This window comes from Giraffa tippelskirchi, chromosome 7, assembly GCF_054371585.1.
Source record: "Giraffa tippelskirchi isolate mGirTip1 chromosome 7, T2T-mGirTip1v1.2.pri, whole genome shotgun sequence".
NCBI classification, from domain to species: domain Eukaryota; kingdom Metazoa; phylum Chordata; class Mammalia; order Artiodactyla; family Giraffidae; genus Giraffa; species Giraffa tippelskirchi.
The window spans coordinates 121,140,538-121,163,627 of record NC_137281.1 but is presented as its reverse complement, the minus strand read 5'-3'; the positions used below and the strand labels follow the sequence as shown (position 1 = coordinate 121,163,627).

The following is a 23,090-nucleotide window of genomic DNA, read 5'->3' as shown; positions in this document are numbered from 1 at the left end:
GAATATATTCATATAAGAAAATACTATATAGTAGTGAGAATGCACAAACCATCACTACATACAACAATGTTTATGGATCTCACAAGCATGTGTTATGACAAAAGTCAGACACAAAAGAAGAGTACACACTGTAAGATATCATTTATATATTTTATATATACACACACAAATATATATACATAAAATAAAGAAAAACAGATAAACATGAACATACACACAGATAAAATCAATCTGTGTCGTTTAACGGGCAGAGGTTATAAGAAGATGATACAGTAGCTAAGATACTGACAACATGTATTTTTTTTTTTTTTGACAACATGTATTTTGTGATCTGGGTGCTGATTACATGGGAATGCTCACTTTGTATATACTTTCTGTATATGCATCAATGAAAGTATTTAAAAATTATGACAGTTTGAACTGAAAGCAGCAGCTGGATGTACTGTGGAAGATGGATTCCAGAAATGTTTTAAGAGGTAAATATAATAGGACTTTGTGAGTGCAAGGTCAAGGGGGTCAAGAATACCTTCCTCTCAGGTTTCACCTAGCTGAATGAAAGAGTACCATTCAGTAACACAGGAAATATAAGGAAGAAGCAGCCTGGGCAGTAAGGATGAATGGAAGTGGGAAGACTGCAAAAAGATCATCATTCACATGGTGAGTTACCGTATTTGTGAAACACGTATAATAAAGAGAAATGAACTGAGGGAACAACTTTCTACTTCCTTGGCTTTTTTCAAATATGAAGCCTAACATTTCTTATCTAGGACAATGTTAGTATTTGCTAAAATAAAATACATAATATACAATCCTTAGTTTTTCACATTATATTTACTACACAGACTCACCATTTAAGGTTCCTTCTTCAAGTGGCCTTAAGGAAACACCAAAAAATATAATAAGTTAAGTTACAGCTTTAGTTTTGGCTACCATAAAACTTTATTTTATGAAGTTATTATAAATTCTTAATATAACATTATTAAAATAATTCTGAGATTCAGATTCACTTTTGTTTGAATATTTGCCATTTCCCTTAAGTTAGCACCAAATTCACACACATATATGTATAAACCCATCATCAATAACTCATACCTCCAATTCAAGCCTACATAAATATCAGTAGTAGTTTGGAGCCAAACTGAAGGTTGAGTACTAATAGAGTAATATATTCCATGACTCCTCTATTATGGAGGTTCACTCCAGTACTTTTACACAATGCCTTGAAATGACTTTGCAAGACTATGAAAATTCAACAGAATTGATAGGCAAAGAACTGAAAGAACAGTAATTAGGTATCATTTTGCAAAACTCAACTGCTAAAGTTGAAAAAAATTTCTTTCCAATGTTGAACGTAATTTATTTATAACAACATATTCCATGGGGTCGCTAGGAGTCGGACACGACTGAGCGACTTCACTTTCACTTTTCTCTTTCATGCATTGGAGAAGGAAATGGCAACCCACTCCAGTGTTCTTGCCTGGGGAATCCCAGGGACGGGGGAGCCTGGTGGGCTGCCGTCTATGGGGTCACACAGAGTCGGACACAACTGAAGTGACTTAGCATAGCATATTGGTACCAAGTGGAGGTTCTATTAATCCCACAGATAGGTATAGTGGAAAGCAGAGTGGAATGGAATAAAGAAAGTGGATTAGAAGCTTCGTTCTCCCATTATACAGTTATGTGGCTTTGATCAGGACTAAAGGACTAGGTCCTGAAAGGACCTATAGAGTAGAAGACCTTGGTAATCTCTTTCTAGCTTTTACATTCTGATTCTGATGTTTGGTTTTCACCTTAATAACACAAATATTTTCTTACAGGAAATACTCTGACCGAGCATCAGCCCTTTCTCTACTATTGATAAAGCACTCTTTTCTTAGCAACCAAAGAGTACTGCCAACTCTACCTTTGTGGGTACTCCTCTGGGTCAGTATTCTGTAATACAATGTTCTCTCATTAACTGAATTAATATCAATTTTAAGTACCAATTCTATACTTACACCCTACAGTTCTAGTTACAAAAGACTTTATTCTCTGAAGAGGTTTCATCATAAACAGGTCTTCCAAGTACCGGGCAGGACCAGGATATCTCCAAAATTTGACCAGCTGCATACCTATGTAACATCTGGTTTATTTTCTTCTCTATATACTCACATTCATGTATGATACAGAGAAGGAAATAGGGTAAACACTGTGTAATATATATAATAATTTCCCTCAAATTGGTTTCCCTTCTCAAGCATGTTTCCTATATCAAATAGGTATCAAAACAAGATTACTTTAACGTCCTTTGGAATGCTAAAATACTAATTTCCAGGCTGGGAAACAAACACATTATCTTTGATTCTTATGTTTAATCCGTACTGAAATTTTTTACTTTCTGGGGATGACTACTTGTCAGATGGTCTTCTGTTTCTACTTTTGGTTCTGGATTACCACATCAGCTTTCTAGGGCATGTCCCTGCACACAGGCTTTCTAAGGTACACTGTGTATTACTGCTCTAATTACCTAAGTGCTTTCCAAATGCAGAAGAAAGACTTGTTGATTGGAACAATGGGCAGAGAAATTAACTAAGGTGTCAAACTAGGTCTTTGCAAGCAACTCAGAAACAGGACTAAACAATAAAATCATAATTCTATCATTATAAGGAAAATTTTAGTCGAGTTGTGACTACAATATGCCCATAATTATAGGATAATTATATAAAATCATAAATATATACATTGACTCATAATAAATGATTCCCCAATCTTTTCAATGTAAAGACAGGAGATCCCAAAGTAAATAATCATCAACACTTGCAAGGAGTGTTAAAGAGGTTATTATGCAAAGAGCAGAAAAAAGACAACATTCAGTAACTGGAGTACTTTTCACACTAACGGTGAGACAAGGCTTACTTACATTTCTCTATTTGATGGTCTATCTTGTAACCAGTCCTTTAGACAGAACCAAACACAAATGAAAAGTTAAAAGAAAAAGTCTCTAGATAAAGCGTAACTGTTTATCTCTGCTTTGTATCCTACAATATGTTTTATGAATAAAGGGCTGAGAAGTTAATATGAATTTTGTTTATACAACAAGCCAATAGAATAAAAAATGGCTATAAAAGCTACCATAAGGCCATTCCACAAGGTAGAATAAAGAATTTTACAAGTGCTATTTCCTATAATATAATTATAGTTGTCGGTTAACAATTTTCTCTTCTTAAAATACACATTTGTTTCTATGACTCTGAAAAAAATGTGTTCACTGCCAAGAGAAAACTACATCAAAGTATAAAGAAAAAAAATTAAAATTATGCAAACTGTGACAAAGAAATCACTAGTAAGAGGCATATTGTGTGTGTATGTGGTGGGTTTTATTCTGCTGTTTCACATTTCTAAGTGTCAATTTATTTTTACTTTCCCAGTTTAGGATTCATGTTTCCTGATTTTGAATCATCATACATTTTATCATTTTGGAAAATTCTAAGTTGTTTATAACCTCTTCAACTTCTATCTAGTCTCTCAAGGTCAATTCAGAGGTATTTTCCATATTTTTAATGTTTTAACACATTTTCCATCTAATTATAATGCTATGTTACACTGTGGCTGAGTAATATTTCATTGTATACAGAGTGAAGTGAGTCAGAGAGAGAGAAAAAAGTATCATATATTAACGCATATATATGGGATCTACAAAAATAGTATTGAAGAAATGGAGGTGCAGATGTAGAGAACAGACTTGTGGACACAGTAGGGGAATAAGAGGGTAGGATGAATTGAGAAAGTAGCATTGACATATATATACACTATAATGTGTAAAACAGACAACTAGCAAGAAGGTGCTATACAGAAGGAGCCCAGCCTGGCACTCTGTGATAACTTACAGGGGTGGGATGTGGGTCAGGGAGGAAGGCTCAAGAGGCAGGGGAGATATACAGATACATATATATATAAGTAATTATGACTGATTCATGTTGATGCATGGCAGAGACCACCATAACACAGTAGACCAATTATCCTTCAATTAAAAAATTTTTTTTAAAAAGCTACACATCATCTCAAAATATCACCATGTTTTAGCTCTTCTCTAACAAACATGATTTTATAGTATGCGTATGTTTAATTGAAATGTACAAACCGGTAGCAAAGCTGCTTTGGAATCTACTTCATGAGTTTCTTCTGTAGACGACCTTCTACTGCTACTTGCCACTAAGAGAAAATTTTAAAAAACAAGAGTTTTACAACTAAAACAAACTTTTAATACCAACTAACGAAACACAAGCATTTCAAGGCATAATATAAAATTTTCCAAGGATAAGTATCCTTTCCCTAACATTGCTAAACATAAGAATTACACGAGGCCCATGAGTTTCTTGACAGGATATCCAAATTATTCAGTTTTTCTGTGAATAAGCAACATGAAACAAGAGTATGAAAAAAAAAAAACCTTGCTCTGTTTCCAAATTTCTTGTGTATCCTTCCAGATATTTTGTGTTTGTATACATACCCCTGCCTCTCCTTTTTTAAATTTAAACATAAATGCTAATCATGTATCTTCAGATTTTTTTTATTAATTTACAGACTTTTTTTGTTGTAGGTTTTAAAAAATATTTATTTGGCTGTGCCAGGTCTTAGTTGCAGCATGTAAACTCTTACTTGCGGCCTGTGGGATCTAGCTCCCCTATCAGGGATCAAACCCAGGCCCCCTGAATCAGGAGCATGGAGTCTTAACCACTGGATCACTACCAGGTAAGTTCCTGTTGTTGGTTTTTGAACTTAAAGCTTGGAGATCTTCCAATATCAGTACACAGAAGATTCCTCTATTCTACTTGGATGCTACACTGAACTTCATACAAAGGACATACAATCATTTGTTTAACCAAACTACAATTGATGGACATTTGGCCTGATTTCAAATTCTTGCTATAATCCTAACCCTTGTCTTCTTTAGTGGGAGGTCAACAGATACTGCCTAAAACTGAAACATGAGGATGTAAAACTATAGGCATTCTAATGTTAGTAATAATATCCAAGTTATCTGAAAATAAGAGTTTTGTTTCTTCCCTCTCAATCCTTCTACCATTTCTTTTTCTTCCTTTTTTTCCTTTGGCTAAAATGTTAAACAGAAATGATAAAAGCCAGAATCCTTGTTTCCCTTCTGGGGCTTTTAATACTTCATTATGAAGTATGGTATCTCTGGTAAATTTTTGTTAAGATACCTTTTATTTAGATTAAGGAAACTCCATTCTATTTTTAATTTGCTAGTTTTTAATCATGAACAGATGTTGAATTTCATCAAAGTCAGCCTTTCTGTAGCTATTAAGATGATCAGATAATTTTTTTCCTCTAATTTGTTATCATCATGCCTTATTTATATTTGAATGTTAAACCAATTTGCACTCTGAGAGTAAACCTAACTTGAAGAGAAAGGAGAAATGATGGTGAGGGGGATATAGTAGTACTGCTTTTCTTAAAGAATCTTAAAAAGATTGTATGTACATAACTGAAAAGTTAGATAATAATAAACTTATGCATAAAATATTGATAACTATGACTAAAAAAAAAGCATGATATGGAAGCATCTCCAGGCCATTTGATTTTTAGATAAAAAATTAAAGGTGCAGGGCATGTATAGTATGCTTCCTTTTGTGTTAAAAATGAGAGATAGAAAAGACTTATTGTCATATATGATTATATAAGCATGAAACTCTAGAGGAAAAACAAAAATAACAGTAGTTACATATGGGGCTAAAGTGAGAGACTGTCAAAGATTTTCAAAGTGCTCGTGTGTATTTTAACTTTGAACCAATAAATGTATTAGCTAATTTAAAGATTAAATCAGAAAAACAAGTTGACTAAATGACTATACAGATTAAAACAGAGCAGATTCATTTGTAAAAGTTAAAATCAGCAGATGTGTAAAAAGTCAGTCTGAATTTCTTTTAGGACTAAACAATTGGTTAAAAAACTATTAGAATGTTAAGATTATGTTCTATTCAAGGTTCAGAGCAACAATGATGCACCAGAATCTTCATTTTCTGACTCCTGAAACATTCACTGCTCAGATGTGTGACATACATAAAATACCTTTTATTTAATTTAACTCACGTAGTCAAAACACTCACCTTGTTCTGAATGAAGAGGAATAGAAGTTTTGTGACACTCAGTAAATCCAGCATGAGAACTCACATGTTTCAAAGTGTTTTCAGAAGGAATATCGTTCTGCACAGGGTACACATACACAATTTTAAAACAATTTAACTAAATTTCATATCACTGTTCTAAGTAGTATATAGTATAAGAGTTTCTGGATCTATTTAGCTCAATATGCTTTAATCTACCTGGACTCCAAAGGGTATATACAGTTCAGTTCAGTCGCTCAGCCGTGCCCAACTCTTTGCGACCCCATGAACCTCAGCATGCCAGGCCTCCCTGTCCATCACCAGCTCCCGGAGTCCACCCAAACCCATGTCCATTGAGTCAGCGATGCCATCCAACCATCTCATCCTCTGTCGTCCCCTTCTCCTCCTGCCCTCAATCTTTCCCAGCATCAGGGTCTTTTCCAATGAGTCAGCTCTTCGCATCAGGTGGCCAAAGTATTGGAGTTTCAGCTTCAACATCAGTCCTTCCAATGAACACCCTGGACTGATCTCCTCTAGGATGGACTGGTTGGATCTCCTTCCAGTACAAGGGACTCTCGAAAAGGAGTACGTCAAGGCTGTATTTTGTCACCCTGCTTAGTTAACTTATATGCAGAGTACATCATGAGAAACACTGGGCTGGAGGAAGCACAGGCTGGAATCAAGATTGCTGGAAGAAATATCACTAACCTCAGATATGCAGATGACACCACCCTTATGGCAGAAAGTGAAGAAGAACTAAAGAGCCTCTTGATGAAAGTGAAAGAGGAGAGTGAAAAAGTTGGCTTAAAGCTCAACATTCAGAAAACTAAGATCATGGCATCCAGTCCCATCACTTCATGGCAAATAGACGACTAACAGTGGAAATGGTGGCTGACTTTATTTTTCTGGGCTCCAAAATCACTGCAGACGGTGATTGCAGCCATGAAATTAAAACATGCTTACTCCTTGGAAGGAAAGTTATGACCAATCTAGACAGCATATTAAAAAGCAGAGACATTACTTTGTCAACAAAGGTCTGTCTAGTCAAGGCTATGGTTTTTCCAGTGGTCATGTATGGATGTGCGAGTTGGACTAAAAAGAAAGCTGAGTGCCGAAGAACTGATGCTTTTGAACTGTGGTGTTGGAGAAGACTCTTGAGAGTCCCTTGGACTGCAAGGAGATCCAACCAGTCCATCCTAAAGGAGATCAGTCCTGGGTGTTCATTGGTAGGACTACAATTATTTTCTTCAATATCAATCTCAAAAACTGCCATCAAAATAACCTCATTGCTTAATTGTTCATAAATCCACCTGAATGAATCCTTTTTCACAGTAATACAAGGTCATAAAAAAGCTGGGGAAAAAATAGGAAACAATTTGGAAAATAATAAAACATTGTCAGTTAAACTAAAAAAGAAAAAAACTACTATTTTACACTAAAATTAAAAGTGATAACAACCATTTGGACGGTAAAGGAATGGAGGGGAAATTTATTTGGAGGATTTTTGGTAGCTTTCTTATTGATCTGTATAAGCTATTTGTATATCAAAGATTTATCTGATCATTATTTGTCAAATTTCTATTTTTTAAGATTTATCTATGCTTCATATTTTTAAGTACTCATCTCTCTATATCTTTCCCTTAATATTTGTTTAAAAAGCCTTCCTGACTTACTGACTTAATATTTCTATTTTCTTAGGGTTTTTTATGATTTGAATTTTTATATTAAATCTGGAATTCATTGAGCTTATAAAGTGATATGAAACAGATGTTTCCAAATTTCCACCCAGTTGTCCAATTTGTGTGCTTACTGACAAAGCATTCCTTTTCTCACTGGTTTCTAATTTTACCCTTATTAAATTCTAATTTGTAGAAGAGTTATTTCAATGGCATCAAAATGTTTCACTAAATATTCATGTTTCAACTGTACCACCTATATAGGTATTTTCGTATCTAACAACTAATTCCCCCTCATTTTCTTCTTTTTACCTATTCATTTTTCCAGGTGAACTAATGAATTTCATTAAACTAATGAGGGTGAGCTGATATATTCATTTTGTTTAACTATAAACAGGTCACATTATTATGTACTTTAAAATATTTCCAAACCTCTACCACCCCTCAGAAACAATGGGTTTTAAAATGTTACTACCAAAATAAACTATTACTTTCATTAACAAATCTAATGTATCTCAAGAAAATTAAACTTTTCTATCTATGATGCGTCACATTCTTCACATTACAGCTGATTTACTTAGCCAACAAAAAGTGTTAACCTTCCTTTTGCCACAAAGCAACTCTTATTTCCTTTCTGATTTTAGTTGCTTCTTTTGGAACCAGTTCAGTTTTTGTTTTGCTTAAGTCCTTTCCTTGATATACTCTTTGATGCAGTGACACATCAATTTTATAGAATCATGTTTGACAGAAATTCCAGTATGGGACTGATGAGTGAGCTTCAGGTATCTGTAAAACTCTATACCTTAAAAGCAGGAACATATATGTGCATTTTTTCCTGGAGTGGATCTAAAGCTTTTATTAGATTTTCAAAGGGATGTAGCCCACAAATGTTTAAGAATTCAAAGTCTCTGACCAATATGAGCTAGAACTCATTATTTTATTAGCATAGTTCTTTTTCTCTAGGTAGATTACTCAAAATTGTTAAACTGAAAACATAGCCACCACTTTTCTTGCCACTCACAGAAGCTTATTTCTTTTTGTTTTTAGCAGGAAGTTATCTGCACACTTAAAAATTTCCAGCATACTTCGGCTTTAAGCTCATTTACTAGGGTCACTGTTAAAAGGTGCAATCGGTGGGGAAACCCTAACATTTACTGTTTCCCACTAGGAAATGTCCATTTATCCTAAATGACTTCCCATATAAACCAAGTACTTCATTACAGCAAAATGATGCCATCAGAGTGTGGTGATAAATTCTTTCAACTGCTGCTGTAACACCTTGTTTAAGATATATTAAGAGTTCAATGAAGTAAAAGTTAGAGAATAACAGCCTAAGTCAGGGTAACTATCACTAACGATCGAGAGAAGCAGAAGTACTAAAAAAACATTTAGGAAGCAAAACCAGTTAGATTTGGCTGTTGACTGGAAGGGAGAAGTAAGAGTGCAAGTTTGCCCTGGTAAACTAGAATGCTGACATTATTAACAGAGGCAGGAAACACAGGAGGAAAACAAATATGTCTGCTGAGTTTAAAGTATTTCTGATCATGATGATGATGGATGGTCTCTGCTAAACCTGTGTTTTTACTGAAAAACATGTTTAATTCTTTTTTGAACTAAGCCCCAAACCAACCAAATAAATTGCACTGCTGTAAGGATTTACTTACAGATAACATTTCTTTTATCTTGTTTGATGTTTCTTTAAACCTTTGTAAATCCATGCTATCTCTATGTCCTTAAAAGAAGAAGGGAGAAAGATTACAACAAGAAGTACTTGTTTATTTTATCTATCAAAATAATCTGATTGCCTAGTCTATTCAAACACATGATTTACGTTGTGTTATAAGTAGTCTTGATGGCTCTGCAGTTTTCTGTAGCTTTCCTGATAGTGAAAATACTTGTTAAAAGGTTGGAGAACATGAATTGTTCAGTTTACAGTAATAGGATCCTAAGAGTCCCACAAGTGATATGAAGTGAACTGCTTAAAATTTAAAAGAAGGAGGGAACAATCATTTTATTATCAGAGAGAGAGAGAGTGTGTGTGTGTGTGTGTGTATCAGTCAGTCGCTCAGTCGTGTCTGACTCTTTGCGACCTCATGGACTGTAGTCTGCCAGGCTCCTCTCTCCACAGAATTTCCAGGCAATAACATTGAAGTGGGTTGCATTCCCTTCTCCAGAGGATCTTCCCAACCCAGGGACCAAACACAGGTCTCTGCACTGCAGGCAGATTTACCGTCTAAGTCACCAGGGAAGCTTTTATTATCAATAAAAGATCATTATATATTAAGGTGTTTATTATACATTTGACACATGCATATTACATATAAATACAGACATCAAACATAAGGATATCTGTATCTACACATATCCATCCCAGTGGCAATATATTAACAAATAGACTAAAATGTGTTTTTTAAAAATGAAATGGGATATATTTAATGTAGGAAAAATTGTCTCTATAAACCACAGTGAACTCAGTCTAGCAGTAAAGATCAGCATGCTCAGTACCTAGATAAACCATGGGGTTGGCCCTAATGTGGAGACTTCACATAGATGTAACATATTCTCTGAATGATCTCTATATATGTTCCGTGCCTAGGTAAATTCCTAGGCTGGGAAGCCACATATAGTGTTAAAGAGAAGGCTAAGAAGCCACCTGATGGAAAAATTCAAACCCAAAGAGAGAGAGGGCCTTCTTCAATCCTTGGAACACTCTGGTTATGTCCACAAACAACTCAAGTTGTTTTCTAAGAATTCTTTCTTAAATACTTTTATCTTTAATAATCTAAGAGGAAGGCTGTTAAAACACTACATTCTACACATATCTGGGATCTGGTTAGCTCTATAAAGCATCCTCTATTCACCTTTTCCTTTCACATGGCATAACATCAATATTTCAATAGCAAAATATCATCAAAAACAAAACAAATAAAGCCTTAAACATACAAACCAAAATATTATTTCTTTCTTCTTGCCTTAACTGCCAAGTTTTTGAGCAGCCCCCTTTCCACTGGTACTTTACTTTCCTCCCATTCACACTATATTTCACTATAATCTGGCTTCTCCCTCCATCACTTTCTTCACCAAAACAGTTTTCACCAAGGTCACTGATATGTTATCACTGCCAAAAGATACATATTTTCAGTCCTGATTTTATTTGAGGTGAGGTGTAAGACTGAATCATTCCTTTCTGAAATGCTCCCCTCTGGGTACATAAATGGGTTGGCCATAAATACTCATTTTTCAAGCAGAATCTTGGCTTTCCCTGTAGTCCTAATGTAAATATTAGTAATATAACCTTTCATTCTCAAAGGTGTACTAGTTTGAATGAAAAACTATATGGTCATCCTATTTATAAAATACTGTTCTTTTCCAGTTACTTTTAGCCTCTTTCCCTTTGTATTTGAAACTTACAAATCACTCAAGTTCTTTCAATGAAAGTTGATTATTAAGAGATTATCCTCAAGTTCAAAAGACAGAGTACAAATAAGTTTTCCACACAATCATTATCATAGTAAGTTGCACCAAAGAGGTATGTGCTAATATAACTATTACAGCCCAATTCAACCTCTTTTCCCCTACTTCTGATTCCTTCATAAGCTTCAGGACTATACTCTATGAAAAGATAGTCCACTTGTCACACAATTACATAATTTTATAAATTGGCAATTTATTTTTATAGTGATAATCATAATTTAAAAAAATACTGTTGATGAACAAATATCAGTTTTTACAAACTTACCTACAAATGCTCCAAATTCTATGTTATCTCCCTCTGCAGCTTTGGAACAAACAGTTTCTTGATCTTTGGTTACAGTTTCCAAGTGGCCTTTACAACTTGGCTGAGATGGTGTACTAACAAAAAATTTGGTTGGTGGGGATGACAGATGTGGTATACTGTTAGATGAATTGCCTGGTTTTTTATTTTTACTAAACATTTTTAAGGTTTCTACTCCATGTATTCTCTGTCGCAGTTCTGGAGGAGAGACAGCACTTGGGAATAAGGCACTGCAAGAGGAACCAGCCTCTGGAAAATTGAATTCTTTTCTCTGGGGTATTACAGGTAAATCCTGACCAAATATGTTACATTGGGAATCTTTTTCATCTTTCATAAAAACATTACAAAGAAAAGGATTATTACTTTCAAGACCACCTTGAGGAAGAGAGGAACTAACTGTATTTACAACACTGTGCTTTTTCCATACAGAAGGTCTTATAGGACCATCATCAATAAGGTTTTGAGCTAAGTGTTTGGAAATGCTCAATTCGCGTGTGATCTCATTGTGAACTTTGCTAGCTTCTGAAGCTTTCTGGGCAGTGAGTGTTTTTAACGTATCTACAGTCAGGGCTGAAAGATCTTGCAAATGGCCAATTTGAGAATCTAATGATTGTAATGATCTTTTGATATAGTTGACACGATCTCCAACTTCTTTAACCTGAATGCACATCTGTTCCACTCTGTAATGGAAACACAGGCATTTTACAAATGTTAAAAAATTAATGGTTTAGAAATTATTTCTGTAATCTTAATAAATGATATTGGTAAAAAGAAATTATACATGCACTCAAACAAGGTAAGATATAAAATCTTGTACAATTATTCATTTATAACAAGGCATACCTTATATTTAAGAAAAATCTAGTGCTAATCCTACTGTAATAAAAATACAAGATTTCAAAACACGCTTTTGTGCCACAGGCTATTTATTCCCACATCAGAGTAACACAAGAGTATTCAGCTACATATACATAGAACTACTATTACCATTACTGTAACTACACAAACACCATATACTTTTAGAATGTAGCAAAGCTAATGGAAAGAAACAAATGTTTTAAATAATTAAAGACATAATAATTAAGACATAATTAGTTAAAAAATTACTATTATTTTAAATAATTATGTTTTCTCCACCAACTAGTAAAGAATATTAACTCTTTCCTGCCCCCTGTAACAAGGGTCCAAAAACATTGACAGACTGACTTACTTACATGAAGTGAACAACTGATCTGTCTCCCAATATATAATGTAAAACCATTACTAAACTTACTTGTTTGACAAACACAAATTGCACAATGACTATTTAAGAGAGACATAACTAACAGAACCCACTCTGACATAAAATCAGTTATAATTAAAGAGTTTCTGAACCTTTCAAAAGTGACACGAATTCTTTCTTCACTCCCAGAATGAAATTTGTCATCTTTTTCATTAAAATACATCTCAACACACTGCTCTTCAAAATCATGAAGTTTCTTTTGATCTTCTTCTGTTAAAAAAAGCTCTATGGAGGGAAAAGGAAAAAAAAATGAAGACATCAAGATAAACTTTAGCTAAAGAGTTCATAAGATTATGTAAATCATCTGCAACTGTTTTCTTGCTAAAAAACTTAACTGTTTCTGAAGCCACAGACAAGTCATTTCTACTTTTTTCTTCACTCACAGTGTGATGTCAGCAGAAGAGTTTCTGGTATTTCCTCCTTTTCTAATTTCTTTTTCCTGTGAAACACCCTTTGTCATCTATCTCTCTCACCTCTCCCTCACATAGTCAGGTAGAAGAATTTAAAAACAAAATTGGTAGAATAAAAAGTCACTGTAAAATTTTAGGCAGAGTTTGACTACATCTCATGTAGTGTACAAAATATACTAAAAGTGTTATTTATGTAGCAGTCAAAATGGTTTGTAGGATAGCAAGTGTTATGGTTTATATTAGCATTTTAAGAAAACTAAATTGAGATGCCATATCAAAAAGCAAGTTTAATACTAAATTTACTTTTATAGATAACCATATTGCACTTAAAAATATTTTTTGCTTAGGCAAATCTAAAAGCCTTTACAATAACATTAACCAATTAATTCATCTGAATAAAATTAATAGTTAGCTTTTGGTATAATACTGGCATGTGATAAAAACATTTGCCTTAATATACTTTACTTACTTGGTCCATCTGAAGTCTTATCTTTTTTCCTTCTTTTACATATGAAGCAAAAAAGAGAAACTATATGACTGAGAACGATAAGTGGTGGAGGCAGAACTGGTTTCTCGTGATAAGCCATAATAAAATGATAACGCTGGTACTTCCATACAATATTGGAAATTGCCTTCACTTGCAAATACACATTGCTTAAATAACAAAGAATAAACACACTTAGGTAAGCACATTTTAAAGTCTGAAGTACTAAAATTTTACTGCAATTATGTTCTAAACAAGGATTCAAAGGAGTATCCCAATATAAAAAAGGCTAAAAGGCAAATGAGAAACTGGAAAAAACATATGCAGCAAAAACATAAACATATTGATATTGTTGAGGGTCTTAATTACAAACCAACAAAAAAAATAGGCAGAAAATATGATTTTAAGCTTTTAAAATGGTATATAAATTACAAAAACATAAGAAAATATTCAATCTGAAGTAACACACTAACTGCAAATAAAAATAAGACTCTTATGTGCTCTAAAACAAGCAACCATCAAAAAGATAACACCTACTATTAGCAAAGATTTGGGAAAACAGGCAGATTTTGACTTATGTGCAAGAAGCCCAAAATATAAATATACTGAATAGTTCTACTTTCAGGAAAACACTCTAAGGAAATATATAAGGACTGATCAAAAATTTAACCACAATGTGATTTTGGGGAAGAAAAAATGATAAACAATCAAATGGGGCAATAAAACATACTGGCTTAAAAATCATGGTCTATATCATGGAATACTAGGCAGCCATTAAAAACTGGAGAGGAGTATTTATTAATGTAGGAAATATTCATGTATTGCTTACTTAAAAACAGAACACAAAACTATAAGAACATTGTTTTTCAAAGAAAAAAAATGGTTCATATATGTTCATAAAAGATAAAGATGTACATCAAAATATTAAGAATGGGATCACTTTAGAATTTTCTATTTTCCTTTCTGTTTTGTATATTGAACATGTATTCCCTGACCACTGAGTAATAAATTCCAAATAAATATTAAATTTATAAAAGAATGGAATGCTGAAAGCTAGAGTCTCAAACTTAGAACTGATTTGATTTTATTTATAATTGTCAGAAATAGTTTTCAGTAGTTTAAGCCTCAATATAATCATCATATTTAAAATTTTGTATAGTTCCTTCAAAAAGAAAACTGTATATTAAATGATCTCATTACAATAAGCAGCTGAGTAAAATTCTTACTTGAAAAATGCAATGAGAAGATTGACCATAATGATATACTGTACAAAGAGGTAGACTGCTTGAAGAAATGGAGTCAACCATGTCCCAGGACCACAGATATGAGAGATAGTGGAATCATTTGCACAAACTTTAGAGAGAGAGAAAAAAGAATTAAAACACAGTAGTTTAGCAGTTACCTGCTTCTAGTCAGTATTGGTGTACACTTGTTTGAAGGAAGCTTTGATTATGTATAAATCTGTTTCACAGATTCTAGCAAAAGTTTCTGGGCAGGCAGCCATATAAACACAGAAGAATTCTGTGAGGGATGCGGGTACTATTTTACCACTCTATTCCACACAGGAAGTATATTTCCATATTATGTCTACCCTTCAAGGTAGGATTTAGCCAGAGGAGCATTAAGGAGAATAAAATTCTGAGATTCAGCCACACATTCTATAAAAAAATAACTGAATGATAAAAGAGTATGATAAACTCATAGTACATTTACAAACATGAAGACTACTGAGTTTAGTTTATCATGCCACAAAACAGGGTTGAAGGAATGGTTAAAGTGTCTCTTAAGTACACAATGCTGCTGCTGCTGCTAAGTCGCGTCAGTCGTGTCCGACTCTGTGCGACCCCATAGACGGCAGCCCACCAGGCTCCCCCAAGTACACAATGATTAGATTTTAATTCCTTGCTTTTTATTGCCTCCACCTGGAATGTTTCTGAAGCTATAACATACCTGGATTAAGGAAACCAAGAGCTTTAATACCCACCACAGAGTTATGAGGAATAAGGTAAAATAAATTCAAGTATGGCAAGGATTAAAATTAAATCATCAATCAGTGACAAGTTTTATACAAATATTTATAATACACTTAGCACCTGGTACTTTCTAAGCATTTTACTTATTTAATTTGGCCTCATCTTGCAGCATGCAGGATCTCAGTTTCCTGACCAAGGATCGAACCTATCGCTCCTGCAGTGGGAGGGCTGTCTTAACTGGACTGCCAGGGAAGTGCTTGTATGCATTTTAAAAATATACACCACTGAAATTCTCATCATGGCTGTATCATTCCTTTCAAATAAATGGTTTTATAGGCAAACTGATGCATATTGTCCTTTCACTCTTAAAAAAATCTTCGAATCTATTTCTATTCTATTCAGATTAGTTTGATGAAGCAAATACCCAAGAAAGAGAATGCAGGAGACTAAAAAACTTTATCTAATGCTTTATAACTAAACTAGAACCACATCAGAAAAAGAGCAGACAATAAAAACCTGGAAAAGAAACCAAAAAGGAAACCATTAAACACAAAATTTTATCAGGCTGGTAAAACCTGTTTTAATCAACATCTGATAACAACTGGTGACCACTATGTGACCATCCCCTGTTCCAATCACCTATAAATAGGTGGGTAAAGAGCAACACAGGAATAAGGAAAGGGAGGAGTAAAGTAAGATGGAAGAGAAAGAGTAAGACAGAACACAAGCAAACGAACAAAAATAAGATTCTGTAACTCAATGCAGAGGTCAGAAGAAATCCCTGAAAGTTTGCATTATCACCTATGTTCTCAAGTTGTCTTCTCGTTCAGCTGCTCAGTTGCGTCCGACTCTGCAAAACCATGGACTGCAGCATGCCAGGCTTCCCTGACCTTCACTACCTCCCGGAGTTGCTCAAACTCAAGTCCACTGAGTCAGTGATGCCATCCAACCATCTCATCCTGTCACCCCCTTCTCCTCCTGCCCTTAAACTTGCCCAGTATCAGGGTCTTTTACAGTGAGTCAGCTGTTTGCATCAGGTGGCCAAAGTACTGGAGCGTCAGCTTCAGCATCAGTCCTTTCAATGAATATTCAGGGTTCATTTCCTTTAGAATTGACTGGTTTGATTTCCTTCCTGGCCAAGGGACTCTCAAGAGTCTTCTCCAACATTGCAATTTGAAAGCATCGATTCTTCAGCACTCAGCCTTCCTTAGGGTCCAACTCTCATACCTGTACATCAGTACTGGAAAAACGATAGCTTTAACTACACAGACCTTTAACTTTTGTCTGCAAAGTTATGTCTCTGCTTTTCAATTTGCTGTCTAGGTTCATTATAGCTTTTCCTTCAGAAGCAAGCATCTTTTAACTTCATGGCTGCAGTCACCATCTGCAGTGATTTTGGAACACAAGAAAATAAAGTTTGTCACCATTTCCATTGTTTCCCCATCTATTTGCCATGAAGCGATGGGACCGGATACTCTGATCTTAGTTTTTTGAATGTTGAGTTTTAAGCCAGCTTTTTCATTCTTCTCTTTCACCCTCATCAAGAGGCTCTTTAGTTCCTCTTAGCTTTCTGGCATTAGAATGGTGTCATCTGCATATCTGAGATTATTGATATTTCTCCTGGCAATTTTGATTCTACTTGTGCTTCATCCAGCCCAGCATTTTGCATGATGTACTCTGCATATAAGTTAAATAAGCTGGGTGACAATATACAGCCTTGACGTACTCCTTCCCCAATCTTGAACCAGTCCGTTGTTCCATGTCCAGTTCTAACTGTTGCTTCTTGACCTGCATACAGATTTCTCAGAAGGCAGGTAAGGTGGTCTGGTATTCCCACCTCTTTAAGAATTTTCCATTTTGTTGTGATCCACAGAGTCAAAGGCTTTAGCATAGTCAATGAAACAAGGTATCTTTCTGGAATTCTGTTGCTTTTTCTATGACCCAACAGATGTTGGCAATTTGATCTCTAGTTTCTCTGCCTTTTTAAAATGCAGTCTGTATATCTGCAAGTTCTTGGTTCACATGCTGTTGAAGCCTAGCTTGAAGGATTTGAGCATTACCTCGCAAGCATAACATAAGTGCAATTGTGAGGTATTTTGAACATTCTTTGACATTGCCCATCTTTGGGACTGGAATGAAAACTGTGGCCACTGCTGAGTTTTCCAAATTTGCTGGCATATTGAGTGCAGCACATTAACAGCATCATCTTTTAGGATTTGAAATAGCTCAGCTGGAATTTCATCACCTTCACTAGCTTTGTTCATAGTAATGCTTCCTAAGGCCCACTTGCCTCTTTAAAACAATAGAATAACCTTATGCAGAGAATGTATTGAAAGGTGAATTTTAAAATTCAATAGTATATACTGATACAATCAACTAATCAATTCCGTTATGCTTGCCTTGTTTAGACATAGGTAACCTGAAGCCAATTTGAGCTAATGAGATAAAAATACAGGTTCAATAGGGAGCATCTTGGAAATGGGACATTTTCCCTTGGAGAGAACTATGGAAAACAGTGTCTCTTTCCTCCTGTTGCTAGTGAGAGAGTCTTACAATTGTAAAGGAAACCCTTTTTGAATCAGACACTGATTACAGAGCACTGGGATGAAAAAGAACAGGTGTCCTTAGCTATCAGTTAACCAATCACAAAGGCACTCTAGCACTTTCTGTTATGTGAGTTAATATATCTCCTTATTGTGTAAACCAGTTTAGGCTAAATTCCATTATTTGCAACTAAAAAAAATAATCTAAAATACTTTTTTCAATTAATGTTTATGTTTCCTCTGAGATTAACTAATGTATTGTGGGAAGGCTAAGGTTGTAACATCTTAATTTGTGAAAATACACGGTATTACTATAATGCAATTCTGACTTTAACATAAGATAAATTCGTACACATTAAATCCTTACCATCAATTTCATAGGCATAAACTTCACCAAAAATCATCCAGTATGGATGAAAAACTATATCTTTAGCAAGAGTCCAAGATGGTGCTTCGCGAGGATAAAGTATTGCCTTTCTGGGAACACCAAAACTAAGTAATACAAGAGCCATAATCACTACAATGTAGAACATATTGGCCACCTGTTAAAAAAATGAACACTGATAAAATACATGGAGATTTACACAAACAATTCTTCATCTTAAAAAAGCGTTTCTAATATTCCAATAGATAATTCGAATCTTTGAGTTTCTTTTTATTCCTAGCAGTAGCATTCAGGAAATCTTATCAATATATATAACCTGAACATAAAGGAAATTATATAAAAACTGATCTGCGACATCAGGCAAGTCACAGGCATTTTCTATATATTGAACCATAACACAGGCTCAACCCGGAGTCTGCCTATCTCATGTCCATGAAGCCTTTTAAAGAAGTATAGACATAATGGGCAGATGCAAGGAATCAATTTCCGTTAATGTTCTTCCATCCTGAACTCTATCATGATGCCTTGTCTTCTGGGCTGCAAAAACCTTCCAAGAGGTAAATACAACAACAAACTGAATTATCAGTATGTGTGTCTAAAAGAGAACTGATCCCCATATCTGGTTAACAAACCCTTTTGCAACTCAGGTAGTTTGCAATTATTTAACTTCAACAAAATTAAAAAGAGCCAAACTGAGCTATCACACAATAAATCATTAAAAAACAATTTTTATTGCTAAATCACAATGTAAATTTTGACATCATTACTCAGGAATTCAAATAATTAAGTGAAATGCAATAAGAAAACTTTAATTTCTATCCACTTATTATGTGTACATGTATTCAGCACTTACATACAAAAAAGTGAATGTAGTCTCACTCTAGCAATATGTAGTAATATTCATCCATAGAAAATAATCTAAGGGGAAAATCCCATTCAAGAGACTACATGTATAAATCTGTATTTTAATCTAACAATAATTGCAGTAATAAATCAACCTAAAATAAGTTATTGTAACATTTTCATATGTTTTGAACAAATATACAGTGAAAGTAGAAATGGAAGGTGAGGCTGTGAAAAGTAAAGAGGACAGTAAATCTAGAATAGATGCAGAAATTATAAAACACTTACTTAAATATAATCATTTAGTCTTGATCCTTTAGCTTTAAAATTGTTAGATCTGCTAACAGATTTCCTTTTAAAATTAAATCAGAGTCCCTGTAACTTGCAATCCAAGAATCCTAATACACTCTCCCAAGATTCAGTTTTTTTACTTATAAAATAGTTAAATAATATCTTAGTTGATCATTTAAGAGCACTATTAAGAAAGTGTATGCTTTCAATAAACAAAATCTTGGGATAAAAGATTTTAAAACGCAAATAATTCATCAAAACATTATTCATGGCATTTGCTATAATTTGAAATCCAAATATATATCTGTAATTAAAGAAAATGCCCAAATCAAAACCCAAACCTGAAATATTCTAAAATTATACAAGGTGTATTGGCTGTTGATTCAGAAGTCTCTGGACCTCATACCTTTTCATGTGAAGCCTATTTGACAATCTTAACTCGCCTGCTTTTCCTGGAAATACCACTACTTCATGAAATAATGCAAAATGATGAGTAGTGAGTACTCCTTTAATGTAACAAATAGTAAACTAGTAATTTTTAACTGGGGAGAGCTGGATACACTCTCCTAGCGGGAAAAAGTATAGTGTGAAAAAGCAAATATAATAATAAAACTCTATATTCAAAAACTGTAAAAATTTTGTTTTCGTAATGCGAAGCAATGCAGGTAATCCTGTATTGGATTACTTAGAAGGGTTACTTAGAAGATAAATTTAATCGAGAAGACCAATCTTCCAAGATTAAGGAAAAAGGTTTCAAACATTCCAGGAACAGATTTTTATAAAGGGGGTAGATATTTTAAAAGAATTGAGAAAAAGCATAATATATAAGCCCATTTGTGAAATTTAACACAAATAAACACATGTATTCATATACATGTCTTTTTTTCCCTATATAGGTCTTGAAGAATGGAAAGGTTTACATCAAACTGTTATCACTGAATATCTCTGGAGGGTAGTCTGTCTGCTCTTGCTAAAATTCTGAATAGTAATTTTAGAACAAGGAAAGAAGTTACTTTCACAAAAGCAACAGAAGCATAACAAAGTCTGTCTTTTACACCACTAAAATCTGAAAGCTATTTATGGCAGGAGTAGGCCCAATACATTTTAGATTTTTTCAGTTCAATGCATAAAAAACTGCACATTAAATCTGACATCTATATTTAAAAAACAGAATCTGCCAGTTGGTTAAGTCTCTGAGAAAGAGCAAAATAGTGGGCATATTATATCAGGAAATGATTAGACGTTCTGGTTATAAATTTTAAAAATAGTCTGGATCAGTAAAGATAGGAAGAAACAGTTATGTAAAGATATAAACCATGATGGTATTTGTTTAGTGACCATTATCTTGCAAAGTACATTAATAAGGGACAAGATTAGTGTGGTGAATTGGAGTTACACATGACAAATCCTTGCAAGACTTCTTCAGACTAACTCTCTGGTTAAAAATCATCATAATAACAACAACAACAAAAAAATCATCATAACAAACAACCTGACTTACCTGCTTTCAACATCCACACACTGAAAAGTAACTCCAAAATGATAAGGAAAGACAGAAAAATGTCACCATACTTTTTTTATGGTAAAGAAAAATCAAAATTTAGGGAGAAAATTCTTCAATGGTTTCCCTGTATTTTTCTTCTCTAAAGTCCTACTTTTCAATGTTCTATATACTCGAAGCTATGCCCTCTCTTCTATCCAATGTGCTAACAAACTGTACCTTATCATAAAAGAAGTTTCAGACAGGCTGCTCCTTTTTATTGCCATCTATCTCAAGCTTTTGAAGATTAGTTCACATTCCATTACTTTATAAGAAAAACCTTCACAGACTTTTCTCTTTCCATGAATCCCTATATCCCCTACTCATTAACTTAATCAATCAACCACATTGATAGTTTACTAATATCTCATATTTCCTAAAATCCCTTATGTAGGACAGGCTCCTCAAGCTAGATTATGTAACTGTTAAAAACAATGACAGGAAAAAAAAAAAAAACAATGACAGGACTCATAAAGTCAAAAAAGAAAAATGTGATTTCACAAAGTTCAGGGACAATATCCTAATACCTGTTGTACTGTCTTGCATAGCAGTGAGAATATAATAAACATCAAAAACTACTTGTTGAATTTTTACTGTTTTTTAAACGCATAATCTGCTAAGGATATAAAAATCAGCGAAAAAATCTTAAGAACCAACCTATAAAAGTACAATTAATGTTCACTATTTTTACATTGTTTTTTTTCCTACCTGAAATGGCTTTATCCATCCAAACAACAAATATTTAGTAAGGAGATTCTACTATGTGACAGGGACTGTGATAAGAACTATAGATACAAAGGTGACCAACACCAAAGTTCCTACTCCAGTGAATTTAAAGTCTAGAGGAGAATGTAAATAATCCAATAAAAATGTAGTTTAAAATAAAGTTAGACACAGGTAAATATTCTGAAGGAAAGAACATCAGTGCCACAAAATTATACAGTTAATAAACTTCATCCAGTTGAAAAAGACAAAAAATTCTCCCTGATAAAAAAATCACGTTACAGTCAAGATCTGAAGAATAAAACTAATTACTCAAAAAACCTAAGGATATGAGTGTAGATCAGGATGACCGTTTTACACAGAAAAAAAAAGAGCTATTCTTGGTTCTCTGGTAGGAGCTCTGTTAGAGAAAAAAGACAAAGGCATGTGTGACTAGAGCATAGGCAAGAGGTCAAAAATGGTTAAGGGTAAGGTTCAGAAAGAAAACAAGGAAATGTTACTACTGGTGGAAACAAAGTAAAGAGTACACAGAACTGCTCTGTCTTATTTCTTACAACTGCATGTAAATCTGTAATTATTTCAAAATTTAAAGGGAGGGAAGGAAGGGAGAGAGAGAGGAAGAAAAGGAAGGAAACCTAGTAGTCAAACTGGGCAGGGTTTACGCGTTTCATTAAGTACACTGATTCTAGGAGTAATGCAAAATCATCAAAAAAAACACTTTTTTAAGAATGAGAAGTAACATGTTCAGACTGGCATTTTGAAATATTACTCTAGCTATTATAAAGATTGAAGACAGGCCAGAGAGCTTATGAGTAAACAGATTACTAGAATATTGCTGGTACCAGATGATGACAGATTGGATTAGTGTGGTAGCAGTAAAGATGAAAAGAAATTCATAGATTAGACCTGGCAAATTCATATTTTTTTCAAATAGTCCTAACATTTAAAAATTAAAGTATTTCAAGATAAAACAAATAAGATTTTGTAACCGTATCCTATTAAACAGTTTCTTCAAAAGTTAATATCCTAAGAAATGGTTTATTTCGAATACAAGGCAAATA

General features: G+C 34.0%; 1 protein-coding gene across 3 annotated transcripts in view; it reads right to left on the bottom strand.

Annotated features, from left to right (window-relative positions):
- TRPM7 (transient receptor potential cation channel subfamily M member 7) overlaps positions 1-23,090 on the bottom strand; it is a 102,950-nt gene that overhangs the window by 15,941 nt on the left and 63,919 nt on the right. For 2 of the 3 annotated variants that reach the window (XM_081508297.1, XM_081508296.1), the window contains exons 22-31: positions 18,615-18,789; positions 14,958-15,084; positions 13,717-13,901; positions 12,930-13,062; positions 11,520-12,235; positions 9,445-9,512; positions 6,108-6,204; positions 4,121-4,191; positions 2,900-2,934; positions 849-874 (exon numbers count right to left, since the gene is read on the bottom strand). In XM_081508297.1, the coding sequence (XP_081364423.1) occupies positions 849-874; positions 2,900-2,934; positions 4,121-4,191; positions 6,108-6,204; positions 9,445-9,512; positions 11,520-12,235; positions 12,930-13,062; positions 13,717-13,901; positions 14,958-15,084; positions 18,615-18,789 (1,633 nt within the window). Of the gene's footprint in view, positions 1-848; positions 875-2,886; positions 2,935-4,120; positions 4,192-6,107; positions 6,205-9,444; positions 9,513-11,519; positions 12,236-12,929; positions 13,063-13,716; positions 13,902-14,957; positions 15,085-18,614; positions 18,790-23,090 lie in introns of all 3 variants that reach the window. The other variant, XR_014059107.1, reaches the window with a different exon arrangement.